This window comes from Haliotis cracherodii, unplaced genomic scaffold, assembly GCF_022045235.1.
Source record: "Haliotis cracherodii isolate W230 unplaced genomic scaffold, xgHalCrac1.p SCAF_22, whole genome shotgun sequence".
NCBI classification, from domain to species: Eukaryota; Metazoa; Mollusca; class Gastropoda; order Lepetellida; family Haliotidae; genus Haliotis; species Haliotis cracherodii.
This window is the reverse complement of record NW_027266278.1, coordinates 4,887,832-4,903,377: the sequence shown is the minus strand read 5'-3', so window position 1 is coordinate 4,903,377 and position 15,546 is coordinate 4,887,832. Positions and strand designations below refer to the sequence as shown.

Below are 15,546 nucleotides of genomic sequence, written 5' to 3'. Positions count from 1 at the left end.
TACAATATTGTTAAACTTGTTGACGTCACTGAATTCACCCACCTGCGTCATTTGGGGCTTTCCTCGTCAATTAATTATCTGGGGAAACGGTGGCTAAGTCTTCTAAGGCCCCATATTCATCGTGAAGAGTTTAGTGTCTTAGGCATGCCAGAAGTCTGTGATCATGACACATGCCTGTGTCTGGATCTTACACAGCGTTCATTGAAATCTTGATCAAAGTAGTGTTAAACCCAAACTCACTCACTCATTAATGAGCTGACATGCCATGATACAACTGAAATACTTTTCAAAGCAATGTTAAACCCAAACTCACTCATTCACTCATTAATAAACTGCCATAATACAACTGAAATTCTGTTCAAAGCAGCGTTAAACCCAAACTCACTCACTCATTAATGAACTGCCATGATATAACTGAAATTCTGCTCAAAGCAGTGTTAAACCCCAACTCACTCACTCTCTCATTAATAAACTGACGTGCAATGATATAACTGAAATATTCTTCAAAACAGTTTTAAACCCAAACTCACTCACTCACTCATTACCGAGCTGACATGCTATGATATTAACTTAATCACTCACTCACTCACTCATTGATAAGCATACTTAATGTGATATAAGTGAAATACTGTTCAAAGCAATATTAGTGAGGTGACATGATATGACTGAATACTGTCGACATCAGTGTTTAGCCCAATTCACTCTCTCACTCATTTCTCTATATACTTACAGCTCCTTGTTAGAACCGTACACTTACACCTTCCCTGGTTCATCCAAACATTATGAAAATCGATTCCAATAAGCAGTATATTTTCAGCCCATACAATGCTTCCTTGTTGAGTGAGTGAGTGAGTATGGTCTTACGCCGCTTTTAGCAATATTCCAGTAATATCACGGCGGAGGACACCAGAAATGGGCTTCACACATTGTACCCATGTCAGGAATCAAACCCGGGTCTTCGGCATGACGAGCGAACGCTTTAACCACTAGGCTACCCCACCGCCTTCCTTGGTGAGAGTCTGGGACGCCATCCTGGGAGCAGTGCTAGTGTAAATGAACCCTCTTGAGAAAGTGTGTGTTAATCAATCTTCTGTTGCAGGTTGACCAGAGCGGCCTAGGCCTACCTGAGCGGGACTACTATCTCAATAAGTCCATTACTGAAGACAAGGTACGTTATCTAGGTGTGATCCTTCAACATTGGAGACGGAATTGGGATTTTTGTTTGAAACAGAGTATGTTTCAGTCAGAGCTCCATAACATACCAAAAAAGTTCTTTTCCTCTTTCTGCCTCTCAAAAAGTTGGGGACCCGTGAAGATTCCGGGGTAGAAGAGGTCTTCAGCAACCCATGCTTGCCGTAAAAGGTGACTATGCTTGTCGTAAAAGGCGACAAACGGGATCGGGTGGTCAGGCTCGCTGACTTGGTTGATGCATGTCATCGATCCAAATTGCGTGGATCGATGCTCATGATGTCAATCACTGGATTGTCTGGTCCAGACTCTGAGTGCTGCGTTAAACAACAAACCACCCAACCAACCAACCAACTCAAAAAGTTGGGTTTTTTTGTAATTGATATTTTATTTCTGAGTCCCTGTTACAGATAGGACACCCAGGATAGTGCCTGGTCTCTCAAAAAGTGGGAGCCAGACCATTTTTTCAATTTTTTTCACCCACAATGCAGTAAGTCCACTTTTTGTTGCTAAAATAATTTTTTGCCATCAATTTCATGAACAAATTATTTTAATAAAAAATATTTTAAAACCTTTCCCAGGCCCCATTATCATCACCTTAATGGCATGTGGCAAAAAGCACTGCTGTGTTTCAAAGGTGTATTGATTTTGGGATGTGTTTCTCGTTTATCAGGAAAGTGTAAATATGGGCCTGATATAGACTATACAAAGAGCCATGGATGTTTGAAGGTGTCTCAGGACCTTGTAATGAGAACATTAAGGATTTTTAACAGAGGTTCTTGAAGACTGCCATTTAAACTTTCCCACGTCATTGATTAGCTGCTATGGGTCCATGTAAGGAAATTGTTACCGTATTCAACGTAATAAGAGCCTTGGGCGCTCTCAAAATTAGAAATAGGGGGCTCTTATTAGCATATTATTTTGGTGAAAAAAAACAAAACAGAGTTGAAAGATAAATTTCGTGGTTTTTGCTGACAGCCTGAAATGTTTATGTACGACAGATATATTTTACCAGAATTTAATTGCCCATGATTAAGGGTGCATATAACACACGAGTGCGTATTATGCGCGAAAAAATAAGTCTTGTGTACATTGATCAGTCGGAAGGGGTGCAAATTGGGATTGTTCACTAGCCAATATATAAGCAAATATCGCCGTGGGCACTTATTAGAGCAGGGCGCTTATTACGTCGAATACGTTATTTAAAAAGGTATAGGGATCGGCTGTACTGATTGATTGCATCACTTATCTGTATTCTCCCAGAGGAACTGAAAATGAAGTTGGAATTAACACTGATAATAATGGCAGGAGCTTTGAACAGGGCACCCCGAGCCATCATTTTGTGATACAATATTAGGCATGTTAAACTGTTATTATATACTTAAATAGACAGAATAGTTCTCCAGTAACACCTTTAAGAGATTTCGAGTAAGAAGATAGGTTTCCAGGAACCTTTGCTTGTCTCCCCATGAGTATTCCACGTAAGAATATAGGTCCCCAGCAACCTATGCTTGTCTCCCTGTGTGGATTCCGGTTAAGAATATAGGTCCCCAGCAACCTATACTTGTCTCCCTGTGGGGATTCCGGGATAGAATATAAGTCCCCAACAACCTATGCTTGTCTCCCCATGGGGATTCCAGGTAAAAATAGGTCCTCAGTCGTGGGGATTCAGTCGTAGGGATGGGCATTTCGGTAAGCCAACCCCTGGATTCAATCCCATGGTTCTTGTGATTGCAAATTACCCGCCCTATATTATCTTTTGCCAATTTGATTGGTTAAGCAACTAGGTTCAGTTTACCAATCAGAATACGAGTTACTAACCAGCCTAAATCTTGGGTTGGACAGTCTCACTGATCATGATCGAGTTCGCCAGAAATTCAACATTGAAAACTGACGCAGAAGAAAGCCCTGAAAAATATTTTTTATGGAAAGGATGTCTTCATGTCTGTTAGAACTGGCGGTGGCTTTGGTTTCAAGGTAAAACAATTTACCTCGCTTACCCTTTCCCATATGTCGACTTTCGATTGGTCGGTAAACTGTTAATGAAATCAAGGGCGGGTAATTTGTGATCGCAAGAACCCACGGAAATGGATCCAGGGGTTGGTGGGGGTTTGTGTGCCTTGGGAGTGAGTGAGTGAGTGAGTGAATATGGGTTTACGCCGCTTTTAGCAATATTCCAGCAATATCACAGCAGGGGACACCAGAAATGGGCTTCACACATTGTACCCATGTCGGGAATCGAGCCCGGGTCTTCGGCGTGACGAGCGAACGATTTAACCACTAGGCTACCCGACAGCCGCTTGGGTGCCTTGGGTGGTGGCGTGTCATCGTACCCCAACAGCGTTGATCCTTGCTCAGTGGACTGCCTAGTTGTTGAGTATTTACAGACCGCTGTCTAATAGCTGGAATATTGCTAAGTGCTGCATACAACAACAAGAAACAGCCACATAGTATGAACTGGCTTTTTGTGTGTTACATACCCCATCTGTTGGCTTGCGTGCTCAAGACGTGACTATTTCTAGGCAGCCTTCATTCTGCACTGTTGCAAAGATGGTAACTACGGGTTTAAACGTTTACCCGAATGTGTGATAATCTAAAAACGTCTAGTCCCCTACTGAGCTTATTTCGAAAAGCCCAATTTCCAATTATGTACTTTCCATTTTGTACAATAAATTGATAATGTTTCCCATCGATGTAGGTGAAAAAATTGGAATAATCAATAATCTTTATCAGATTAGCGTTGTGCTGAAGTTTTTTGTGTCATAGATTGGACGAAGATTTTAACTTTTTGACTTGATTTTCTCTGTTTTTGACCTTTATTCGCTGAAGACCAGACTTAGCGGCACACAAACAGCTTATTGATGTAATTGTTGCTCACGTTGTAGGTGTTGTCAGGGTATCTGGAGTACATGACGACGTTGGGGATGTTGCTTGGAGCTGAGGATCGCAACGCTACCAGAGATGACATGATAAAAGTTATAGAGTTTGAGACAAAGATAGCCGAGGTAGGTTAATATTTTATTCAGGTTTGTTATATATATCCCCTTCATTTGGACGTGACCCTTGAAGATCCGAGTAGAGAAAAGGTCTTCAGCAACCCATGCTTGTCATAAGAGGCGACTATGATTGTCGTAAGAGGTGACTTCATGACAGACCGCCTTCATACAGAAGGAATATTGCTGTGTGTGTCGTGAAACAATGAAAAAATCGAACAAATCATTTGGATGGAAGTTGGGACAGCTTGGTGCCTTGTGGTCTGGGGCACCACAGTTGATCGACAGGTGCACACACACACACACACAGTACACACACACACACACACACACACACACACACACACACACACACACACACACACACACACACACACACACAGTACACACACACACTCACACTGTACACACACACACAGTACACACACACACACACAGTACACACACACACATGCACACACACACGCATGCACGCACGCACACACACACACACACACAGTACACACACACACACAGAGTACACACACACACTCTCACACACACACTCTCTCTCACACACACACACACACACTCACACACAGTACACACACACACACACACACCAAAATCATCCAAGCCACACACACACACACCAAAATCATCCAAGCCACACACACACACACACACACACACACACACACACACACACACACACACACACACACACACACACACACCAAAGTCATCCAAGCTACACACACAAACACACACACACACCAAAATCATCTAATCATCCAAGCCACACGCATGCACACACACACACACACACACACACACACACACAAAATCACAGAACAATACATAGTTTGTATCAAAACGTGACAATTTCTGGAAGACACAGATTTTTGAACATCATTTTTCTTGTATTTCAATGCCTGGCATGGTTTCTCAGTGCGCTCGCACTAAAAGGCCAGGTTCTATTAGGAACAATTATGTACCTCGTGTATGCTTTGCTATGGTATGGTAAGCCTAGTGCTTACCTCACTTGGGCTGTTACATATGCTTGAGTTGTTTCCAGATCACCATCCCAGCGAAAGACAGACGCGATGAGGAGAAGAACTACCACAAGATGCGGATAGTCGACATGCAGAAACAGTTCCCCTTCGTGAGTAACGGGTAGTCGACATGCAGAAACTGTTCCCCTTTGTAACCGATAGTCGACATGCAGAAACTGTTCCCCTTTGTAACCGATAGTCCACATGCAGAAACAGTTTCCCTTTGTAACCGATAGTCGACATGCAGAAACAGTTTCCCTTTGTAACCGATAGTCGACATGCAGAAACAGTTTCCCTTTGTAACCGATAGCTGACCCGCAGAAACTGTTCCCCTTTGTAACCGATAGCTGACCCGCAGAAACTGTTCCCCTTTTTGAGAGACATGCAGAAACTGGTCCCCTTTTTGAGAAATGGATAGTTGACATGCAGAAACTGTTCCCCTTTGTAACCGATAGTCGACATGCAGAAACAGTTTCCCTTTGTAACGGATAGTCGACATGCAGAAACTGTTCCCCTTTGTAACCGATAGCTGACCCGCAGAAACTGTTCCCCTTTTTGAGAGACATGCAGAAACTGTTCCCCTTTGTAACCGATAGTCGACATGCAGAAACTGTTCCCCTTTGTAACCGATAGTCGACATGCAGAAACTGTTCCCCTTTGTAACCGATAGTCGACATGCAAAAACTGTTCCCCTTTGTAACCGATAGCTGACCCGCAGAAACTGTTCCCCTTTTTGAGAGACATGCAGAAACTGTTCCCCTTTTTGAGAAACGGATAGTTGACATGCAGAAACTGTTCCCCTTTGTAACCGATAGTCGACATGCATAAACTGTTCCCCTTTGTAGCTAATAGTTGATATGCAGAAACTGTTCTCCTTTGAAACCGATAGTCGACGTGCAGAAACTGTTCCCCTTTGGCATTAAACAATAGTCACTGACTGCTGTTGGTTTGCAGCTGAACTGGCTCCAATACTTCAACTCCATGATGAGCGTTGTCAACATCACACTCAAGTCCTCGGAGGAAGTTGTCGTCTATGCCCCCAAGTTCCTGAAGAACCTCAAGGCCATCCTCAGTAATGCCAAGTCCTCCGATGATGGCAAGAAGTGAGATCATTGCTTACTGAAACTGTGAAACCTCTTCAGTCCAGACCCCGTTAATCCAGAAAATCTGCTTTCCATACAGTTATTGTTGAGAACTTCTATTTATCCTTGAAGCATCTTCCTGAGGCAAGGGAGTTAACTGACTGTAAAAGTCCAGTTGCCACCCTTGCCAAACTAGGCGGGAATTAGCGAGTTATATTTTGTCCTGACTAACGAGTCTATGCATAGTCCAGTCAAATTTGAATATTGAAATTAACATCTGGTTCGTAAGTAGCATGGATTTCCACATGCAGATTTCGGTCGATTGCAAGATTTTGCTAATAAAGACTCACAAATCAGAACTTTTAGAAAGTTCAAAAGCCCAATTCCATGGTATTGTTTTGATAACTCCATAACTACTCTCATATATGGACAGACAGATTAGTTGGACTGAAAGTAACAGTCAGATGTTTGTTCTTACAACTCTTGTTTTCCATGACAACTAGTTCAACTTTACTGAAAATGAGGGTAGAGGGTAAAACTGTGAAATATTTTTCGATGAAACTTGGTATACAGATCAATCTGGTGGTGAACTAGTGCCTTTTGGTGATTTGGGATTTTGAAATATCCAGCATTACTTTTTTCTTCACTGAACTGGAGGTATCCAGTCGCAATGAACCAAAAGAAGGCTATCAGTAGCAAGACTGTATTTCCGAAATGTACCAGACCAGGGGGATATGTCATCTCCTGGTGACTCTTGTTCACTCACTCTTTCATGTCATTGCAGCACATTAAACAACTACCTGATGTGGTCTGTAGTCAAGTCTCTGGCGCCATACCTGTCCAAGCCATTCCGAGAAGCCAAGAAGACTTTCACACAGGTCATGACAGGTAACATTCAACTTAACCTTTTCCTTTGTCAGCCATTATATGCGGGGTAGGTGGATGCTGTTGTAGAGTATTAAAGGTGGATGCTGTTGTAGATTATTAAAGGTGGATGCTGTTGTGGAGTATTAAAGGTGGATGCTGTTGTGGAGTATTAAAGGTGGATGCTGTTGTAGAGTATTAAAGGTGGATGCTGTTGTGGAGTATTAAAGGTGGATACTGTTGTAGAGTATTAAAGGTGGATGCTGTTGTAGAGTATTAAAGGTGGATGCTGTTGTGGAGTATTAAAGGTGGAGGCTGTTGTGGAGTATTAAAGGTGGATACTGTTGTAGAGTATTAAAGGTGGAAGCTGTTGTGAAGTATTAAAGGTGGATGCTGTTGTAGAGTATTAAAGGTGGATGCTGTTGTAGAGTGTTAAAGGTGGATGCTGTTGTGGAGTATTAAAGGTGGATGCTGTTGTGGAGTATTAAAGGTGGATGCTGTTGTAGAGTATTAAAGGTGGATGCTGTTGTGGAGTATTAAAGGTGGATGCTGTTGTGGAGTATTAAAGGTGGATGCTGTTGTAGAGTATTAAAGGTGGATGCTGTTGTAGAGTATTAAAGGTGGATGCTGTTGTGGAGTATTAAAGGTGGATGCTGTTGTAGAGTATTAAAGGTGGATGCTGTTGTAGAGTGTTAAAGGTGAATACTGTTGTAGAGTGTTAAAGGTGGATGCTGTTGTGGAGTATTAAAGGTGTAAGCGTGTATATATTACCGTCAATTTGTAAAATGTGATTCTCTCAAGCAATTTATAAAATGTGTAAATATTTCAGGCATTTTGACTAAAAAATCTGTCCAGATTGATTAAGATGATCAACAGGGCCTACAAACATCACAACAGATTATTATGTAGGATTAGAAGCCAAACAACATAGACATGTACTTTTCAACGTAACATTTTCAGTCTCTTGGTGGTGACATTAAACATCAAAATGTTTGGAATTCGTTAACATAATAATACAAATGGAAATGTTTTTAGTCACTTTTAATAAATTTGAAAATGTTACACATTTTGACAGTAAAAAAATATACACACTATAAAAAAGCAATGCTCAGGTGAAATATTTACTTTGTGTTGCAAGTCAAAATAGTGTAAACGAAAATCGCAAAATTACCAAGCAAGTCACTTATCAAAACTTCGTCACCATTACCGATGCTACCCACAAATATACCTACATTTCCTTATTATCTCGAAAACTTTTGTTGATCAATGTGACCATACGCCCTTATTACTACCCATAAAAGTGACTGATGCGCTTACGAATTGCGCAGCAGAGGTCGCGAATTAGTCTAGATTTTTGCTATACATCTGGGTACTCACTGGGAAAAAACAATAACAAAGGCAACAACCAGTCCCGGGGAATTGCGTTAGATCAGTGCGCCTTTAAGGGTGGATGCTGTTGTGGAGTATTAAAGGTTGGATGATGTTGGGGAGTGTTAAAGGTGGATGCTGTTGTAGAGTGTTAAGGATGGATGCTGTTGTAGAGCGTTTAAAGTGGATGCTGTTGTGGAGTGTAAAAGGTGGATGCTGGTGGATGCTGTTATAGGGTATTAAAGGTGGATGCTGTTGTAGGGTATTAAAGGTGGATGCTGTTGTGGAGTATTGAAGGTGGATGCTGTTGTGGAGTGTTAAATGTGGATGCTGTTGTAAGGTGTTAAAGGTGAATACTGTTGTAGGGTATTAAAGGTGGATGCTGTTGTAGAGTATCAAAGGTGGATGCTGTTGTAGAGGGTTAAAGGTGGTTGCTGGTGTAGAGTATTAAAGGTGGATACTGTTATAGGGTATTAAAGGTGGATATTGACGGGTCCAGGGCCCACTTGCACAAAGAGATCTTAGTGCTAAGATGATCGTAACTCCCATACTTTAACATAGGCTTACAATAGTCTTAGCGCTAAGATCGCTTTGTGCAAGTGGGCCCAGGACGGCAAGCAAGTCAGTGTCGAGTGACTCTGGGTTTGTTGTTTCAGGTGTGACAGGTAACGAGGAGATGTGGCGCTACTGCATCACCGACACCGATGTTGTCCTCGGCTTTGCTCTCGGGTCGATGTTCGTGAAGGAGGCTTTCCACGGTGCTAGCAAAGTAAAGGCGAGTTCTATCACTAGCATCATTCATACATGTGATATTGGGGATGGAAAATATCCCATTTACTTTCAGAAAGACTGTTAAGAGCTGTTTCACAACATACCATGAACTCTATGAACACACTTTCAGCTACTATGGGGAAAAAGTGCAGTTAGAGCACAACACTTTGGTCATTTGTTTCCTGTTAACACAGCTTCCTGTTGTTTTTGTTGTTGTTGTTGTTGTTGTTAATGTTGTTGTTGTTGTTTGTTGTTGTTGTTGTTGTTGTTTGTTGTTGTTGTTTGTTGTTGTTGTTGTTGTTGTTGTTGTTTGTTGTTGTTGTTGTTGTTTGTTGTTGTTGTTGTTGTTTGTTGTTGTTGTTGTTGTTTGTTGTTGTTGTTTGTTGTTTGTTGTTGTTGATGTTGTTGTTTTTTGTTGTTGTTGTTGTTTTTTGTTGTTGTTGTTTGTTGTTGTTGTTGTTGTTTGTTGTTGTTGTTGTTGTTTGTTGTTGTTGTTGTTTGTTGTTGTTGTTGTTGTTGTTGTTTGTTGTTGTTGTTTGTTGTTGTTGTTGTTGTTTGTTGTTGTTGTTGTTGTTTGTTGTTGTTGTTTGTTGTTGTTGTTGTTGTTTGTTGTTTGTTTTTGTTGATGTTGTTGTTTTTTGTTGTTGTTGTTTTTTGTTGTTGTTGTTTGTTGTTGTTGTTGTTGTTTGTTGTTGTTGTTGTTGTTGTCTTAATTCAGGTAAGTAAATTTGGTTGATGATGATCATATTTTGAGACAATATTACTCGCCATGTAGAAAGGGTATTTAACAACGCTCTCATGTCTTAACTGTACAGCCTGGACCAGTCAGTATATGATGCATCTCGAGGCATTGCAGGATCCTGTGAACAGAGGTTTCACCCCATTATGATCCTTGGTTTGCCTTTCTACTGCTTTACTTAGGGCTATTCTCCTCCATCAAGCTGTCATGCTGTGAAGTAACTGAAATACTGTTCAAAGCGGTGTTAAACCAAACTCACTCACATGTAAACTTAGCATAAAACTAAACTCACTCACTAGTAAACTTAGCATAAAACCAAACTCACTCACTAGTAAACTTAGCAGAAAAACAAACTCACTCACTCACTCACTAGTAAACCTAGCATAAAGCCAAACTCACTCACACATTACTTATACTAGCATAGAGTGAGTGAGTGAGTTTGGTTTTACGCCGCTTTTAGCAATATTCCAGCAATATCACGGCGGGGGATACCACAAATGGGCTTCACACATTGTACCCATGTCGGGACTCGAACCCGGGTCCTCAGCGTGGCGAGCGAACGCTTTAACCACTTGGCTACCCGACGGCCCAATGGCATAGAACCACTCTCATTATTAACACTAGTGTAAAAGCCGACTCACTCATTACTGACACTAGCATAAAACCACTCACTCATTACTGTGCAGAGTTGCGTCCCTTGGGCACGCCAGAAACCTATGATTGTGGGTTCGAATCCCGGTTCGCCCCGTTTATTTTTCTAGGTTTGTCAGCACCATACCCGTTGTGGTAGGTTTCACCAAAGTGGTAAATGTCTGAGACCTGCATCACTTCGGGCTTTCCTCCCACATTAAGCTGACATTCTGTGATATGACTGGAATATTGTTAAAAGAAGCATTAAACACAACTCACTCACTCACTCACTCACTCACTCACTCACTCACTCACTCACTCACTCACTCACTCACGCACGCACGCACGCACGCACGCACGCTCGCCCGCCCGCCCGCACACATGGACGCACCCACTCTATTTTCCCCTTGCTTTGCAGATATTTTACAGGAAAAAACCTGTCGATGGGGGATATGGCAGGGGGGAAGCAATTCAACTTCTTTTTTTAGTTTTCTGCTCCATTAAAGGTCGGCTGGTAGGAAAAATATAAGTGTTTTAATGTTGGAGGAGAGGCTGCAACACAGCTGTTGCTTTAAGCAATACAAACCTCAAGCGGGAACGCTGTTGTGCATCTATGCATCCTATCAATGTCATGAGCGAGAAAAAACTTTATTTTGACTCTCATGTTTAGTATAGGTCAACTTCAGTCAGTCCTTGTTTCGAAAAAAGATTTTGGGTGCAATATGCTATCAGCTTATCGGCAGGATAAGAAAAAAAAGCACAGATTTAGAAAAAAATAATTCCATTTCAACAAAATTTACAGTTAGCAGTCTGTAAAGCAAGTAGAAAAAAGTATGGCCTTACTAACACTATCGTAAAACCAAACCGACTCACTCACCATTGAGTTTGTGGCTCCATCATTGTCATTTATCAAATTTCTATAAAAAGCATAATTGATTAATTATGTTTCACTTAAATTTGATTAGCAATTAATTTGGGGTGCTCGTTCATGCATGTTAGATAGATAAGCCAGATTGAAAGGGACATTGTACTTTTCATTGGAGGGGATTCCCCTGAGTCGGATGGGGATTCCCCAGAAATTGGCCAATCAGAAGAGGTAGTGGATATATCACATGTATGATAAGATTTTAGAAAGATTTGTGAAAGATAAAAGTCAAGTCATTAATCGTTATCTGATTATCTCTTCGTCATTAAGTAGATGTGGAATAAATATGTAGTTCTCATGTTTTTAGTGTAATTTGTAGTTAGATGAAAGTGACAAGTGTTATTATGGTGATTGGTATAAAACCCTTTCTTTTTTCAGGCGGAGAAGATGATTGATGAGGTTAAGATGGCTTTCAAGAAAAACTTGCCCAATTTGCATTGGATGGATGACGAGACACGCAGAGCAGCTATTGACAAGGTACATCACTGAGAGGTCCGGATGCAGCTGTGTTTTCGTCAGATTTCGCTTTTTGCAAATCTGAACTATAAAACTATAAAACATGTCATTCTATTCTTTAAAACGTGTCATTCTAATGTTTAAAAGCTCCATTATGTTTTAGGAATAGAGTGTCTTTTGTCAATTATGCATTATCTTGAACCAACATTTCAATTCAGGCCTCAAAGTTGCGACTAACACAGTCCCCAATGCGACCTAAATGACTACCTTGAAAAATATCTTGTGGCAACTAATTTCTATTGCTACACATATGTGGACACAAAAATAAATAACAGCTGATCGTGGAAAACTTGTCTGCTAATAATTGTACTCGCAAATAATTCCTCCTAAAGGTGACAATGAACAGAACTAGTACTTTATTTTAGTTGACAATGCTCAATCATTGTTCAAGTCACAAGTAACAAAAATGTAGTACAGTTTCCATTAATATACAATTCCAAGACTAGTGCAATGGCTTGTACATATTATGATAGTTAATTGATAAAAGATCATTTTTAAATGCTTTTGGCTAGCTACAATTTTGGCTTGACTTCTTGATTTTACCACTGGCTACCTTGGAGTTTTTCCACTTTTATAAATGAGTGTTGATATATTTGATATATTTGATATCAAAAACACTCTGGTGATAATCTCTATATAAACACAGTCCACAAAGAGTAAGACAAACGTAAGTAGATAACTAATTCTCAAAAAAATGTTGAAAGTATTTTCAACTTGGCTCTAGTGATAGGTTGTTTTTTGACAACTGCTTCAGACAAAGTGACCCTGAATATTAATGATGTACATGTATGGCGCATATTCATATCTTGTGATATTTTCCAGGCAAATGCAGTTGTGGATATGATTGGATTCCCGGAGTATATCCTAAATGTCACCCGTCTCGATAAACAGTACCAGAGGGTAAGAGGAAGATTTTACTGGTGCTTCACACAGTACTTTAGGAGATCAGTGCAGATTAAACTTAGACTGACATGTATTCCATGTTGTTTGTTCTTTAACGCCGCACTCAGCAATATTCCAGCTATATGAAGGCAGTCTGTAAATTATCGAGTCTGGACCCGACTATCCAGTGATTGACATCATGAACATCGAACCACACAATTGGGATACGATGACATGCATCCACCAAGTCAGCGAGCCTGACCACCCGATCCAATTAGTCGCCTCTTACGACAAGCATAGTCGCCTTTTACGGCAAGCATGGGTTGCTGAAGACCTATTCTACCCCAGATCTTCACGGGTGGAGTGATTGTTGGGTTAATGCTTCTTTCAACAGTATTTCAGTTATGTCATGAAACATTGATGTGGGAAAAGAATTGCATGTTTAAGGCATTTCCTTAGTTTTTACCAATTTGGTGAAGCTGATTCCTATACGAGGGATTTCCTCGCAGAAAAGGTTCCCGTACCCCATACTTGTTGTAAGGGGGAGGTGGGCTAGCTTAGTGGTTCAGGCATTCACTGGTCTCAACTGAAAACCTGGGTTCAATCCCCACATGAGCAGTGAGTGAGTGAGTTTGGTTTTACGCCGCTTTTAGCAATATTCCAGCACTATCACGGCGGAGGACACCTGCAATGGGCTCCACATATTGTATCCATGTTGGGAATTGAACCCGGGTCTTTGGCATGTCGAGCGAACGCTTTAACCACTAGGCTACCTGGCCCCCCAATGACATGAGTACAATACGTGGAGCCCATGTTATTCCGCTGGAATATTGCTAGAGCGACATGAAATCCTCCCACTGATTGACACTTTGTCAAATAGCACTGGTCCCTCTGCAGGTTTTCTACTGTCAACTGCGTGAAGACTTTGCCAGTCCTTTTTGTTCCCCTCCATCTCGTTCGTGACAAGTTCAGCCTTCGCTTTTGTTGTGGAATTCAGATTCTACAGATTTTTAACAATCTCATAAACCTACTTTTAAATCTTGACCTAGGCCCTATCCCACAAAGCGATCTTTGTGCTATGTTGATCGTAAGCCTAAGATAAAGTATGGGAGTTACGACTAACTTAGCGCTATGATCTCTATGCGGAACAGGTTCTAGAACCACTCATTCATATTTAACGTGATTGTGTTTTTCTTTTTTCAGTTACAAATCAACAAGTCAGAGTATTTTATGAACAACTTCAGAAATCTACGATTTGCTCTTGTGAAGAACTTAGAAAAACTCAGGAAACCTCCAAAGAAAAATGCGTAAGATTCACCTCTTCCTTGATTGTCCAGAGTATCATATCTCTACCATTTCAGAAGTGACGTCACCACCTCCACCTGTCTCTAACTTTGCACAGATCCTCTCTCACTCATATCATACCGTCAATCTTGCTACACGATAAAAATGTAGTGAATACGTAAAGTATTAACCTATGGATGATATTACATTTGAATGTAATCCTCATGGTGTTGAGATATCTAAAATGTACAATTATATGTTCTAGTACTATTATATATGACACTTAATATGGATGCCTCTGCCACAGTTATGGCCAATCCGTAGCAATTTTGGCTCAAAATATAATGTATTGCTCTTAAATTCTCTCAAAACACATTTTTTGGCTCTGTAAGCACGTATGGTTCTCCTTAGGATGACAGTATATTTATCCCCCGCCATGAAGTGGATATTGGAACAGAGTTTGTCCTTCCATCCGTCAGTCCGTCCGCTTCTCAATTGTGACAAATTTTCTCAAAAACTATTCAAGTTAGAGGAATGAAATTTTGCACACAGATATTACTGGTCCCGACCTCAAATGAGTTCAAAAATTAATGTCGCAAATTCTTGTTTTACAGAGTTATGGCCCTTGCTCCATGCTTTTCAACTTGTGCATACTGAGTGAAGTTTTTTCTCAGCAACTACTGAAATTAAATGAATGAAAGTTTGCATGCTTATATAAGTGATACTGCCAAGACCGAGTTCAAAAATTGGTGCCGTAAATAATTTATTTACAGAGTTATGTCCCTTGCTCTGTGCTTTTCCACTTAGTGCATAATGTCTGCAATGGGTGACTTTTCCCAGAAACTACTGATGTTACATGAATGAAACATTGCAAGCTTACCTAACAGACTAAGTTTGAAAACTGGTCCCATCAATTAGTTTTTTACAGAGTTACAACCCTTTCTCTGTGCTTTTCAAGTTAGTGTATGCAATGGGGACACGTTATCTCAGAAGCTACTGAAGTTGCATGAATAAAAGTCTTACATAAGACACACTGTCAAGACTGAGTTCGACAATGTTCCTGCCAGTTATGTTTTTACAGAGTTATGGCCCTTGCTCCATACTTAAAAGGGGCCTTTTCTGTGTAATTGTTTCACATTAAATCAGATTTTCTTAAAACATCCTACTGCTTATCTCTTCTAAAGGCATTTTAAGACTCTTATTTTAATAGTTAATATTAACTTGCCCCATGGTGGTTGATAGTGATAAGGTGCGGTGGGGTAGCCTAGTG

At 40.7% G+C, this 15,546-nt stretch overlaps 1 protein-coding gene across 4 annotated transcripts in view; it reads left to right on the top strand.

Moving 5' to 3' along the window:
* The window catches only part of LOC139471183 (endothelin-converting enzyme homolog), a 108,853-nt gene that overhangs the window by 82,198 nt on the left and 11,109 nt on the right, over window positions 1-15,546 (top strand). For 3 of the 4 annotated variants that reach the window (XM_071253466.1, XM_071253463.1, XM_071253465.1), the window contains 9 exons: window positions 1,100-1,168; window positions 4,074-4,193; window positions 5,239-5,325; window positions 6,170-6,318; window positions 7,082-7,185; window positions 9,186-9,304; window positions 11,973-12,071; window positions 12,933-13,010; window positions 14,196-14,299. In XM_071253466.1, coding sequence (XP_071109567.1) covers window positions 1,100-1,168; window positions 4,074-4,193; window positions 5,239-5,325; window positions 6,170-6,318; window positions 7,082-7,185; window positions 9,186-9,304; window positions 11,973-12,071; window positions 12,933-13,010; window positions 14,196-14,299 — 929 coding nt within the window. The remainder of the gene's footprint in view (window positions 1-1,099; window positions 1,169-4,073; window positions 4,194-5,238; window positions 5,326-6,169; window positions 6,319-7,081; window positions 7,186-9,185; window positions 9,305-11,972; window positions 12,072-12,932; window positions 13,011-14,195; window positions 14,300-15,546) is intronic. The other variant, XM_071253464.1, reaches the window with a different exon arrangement.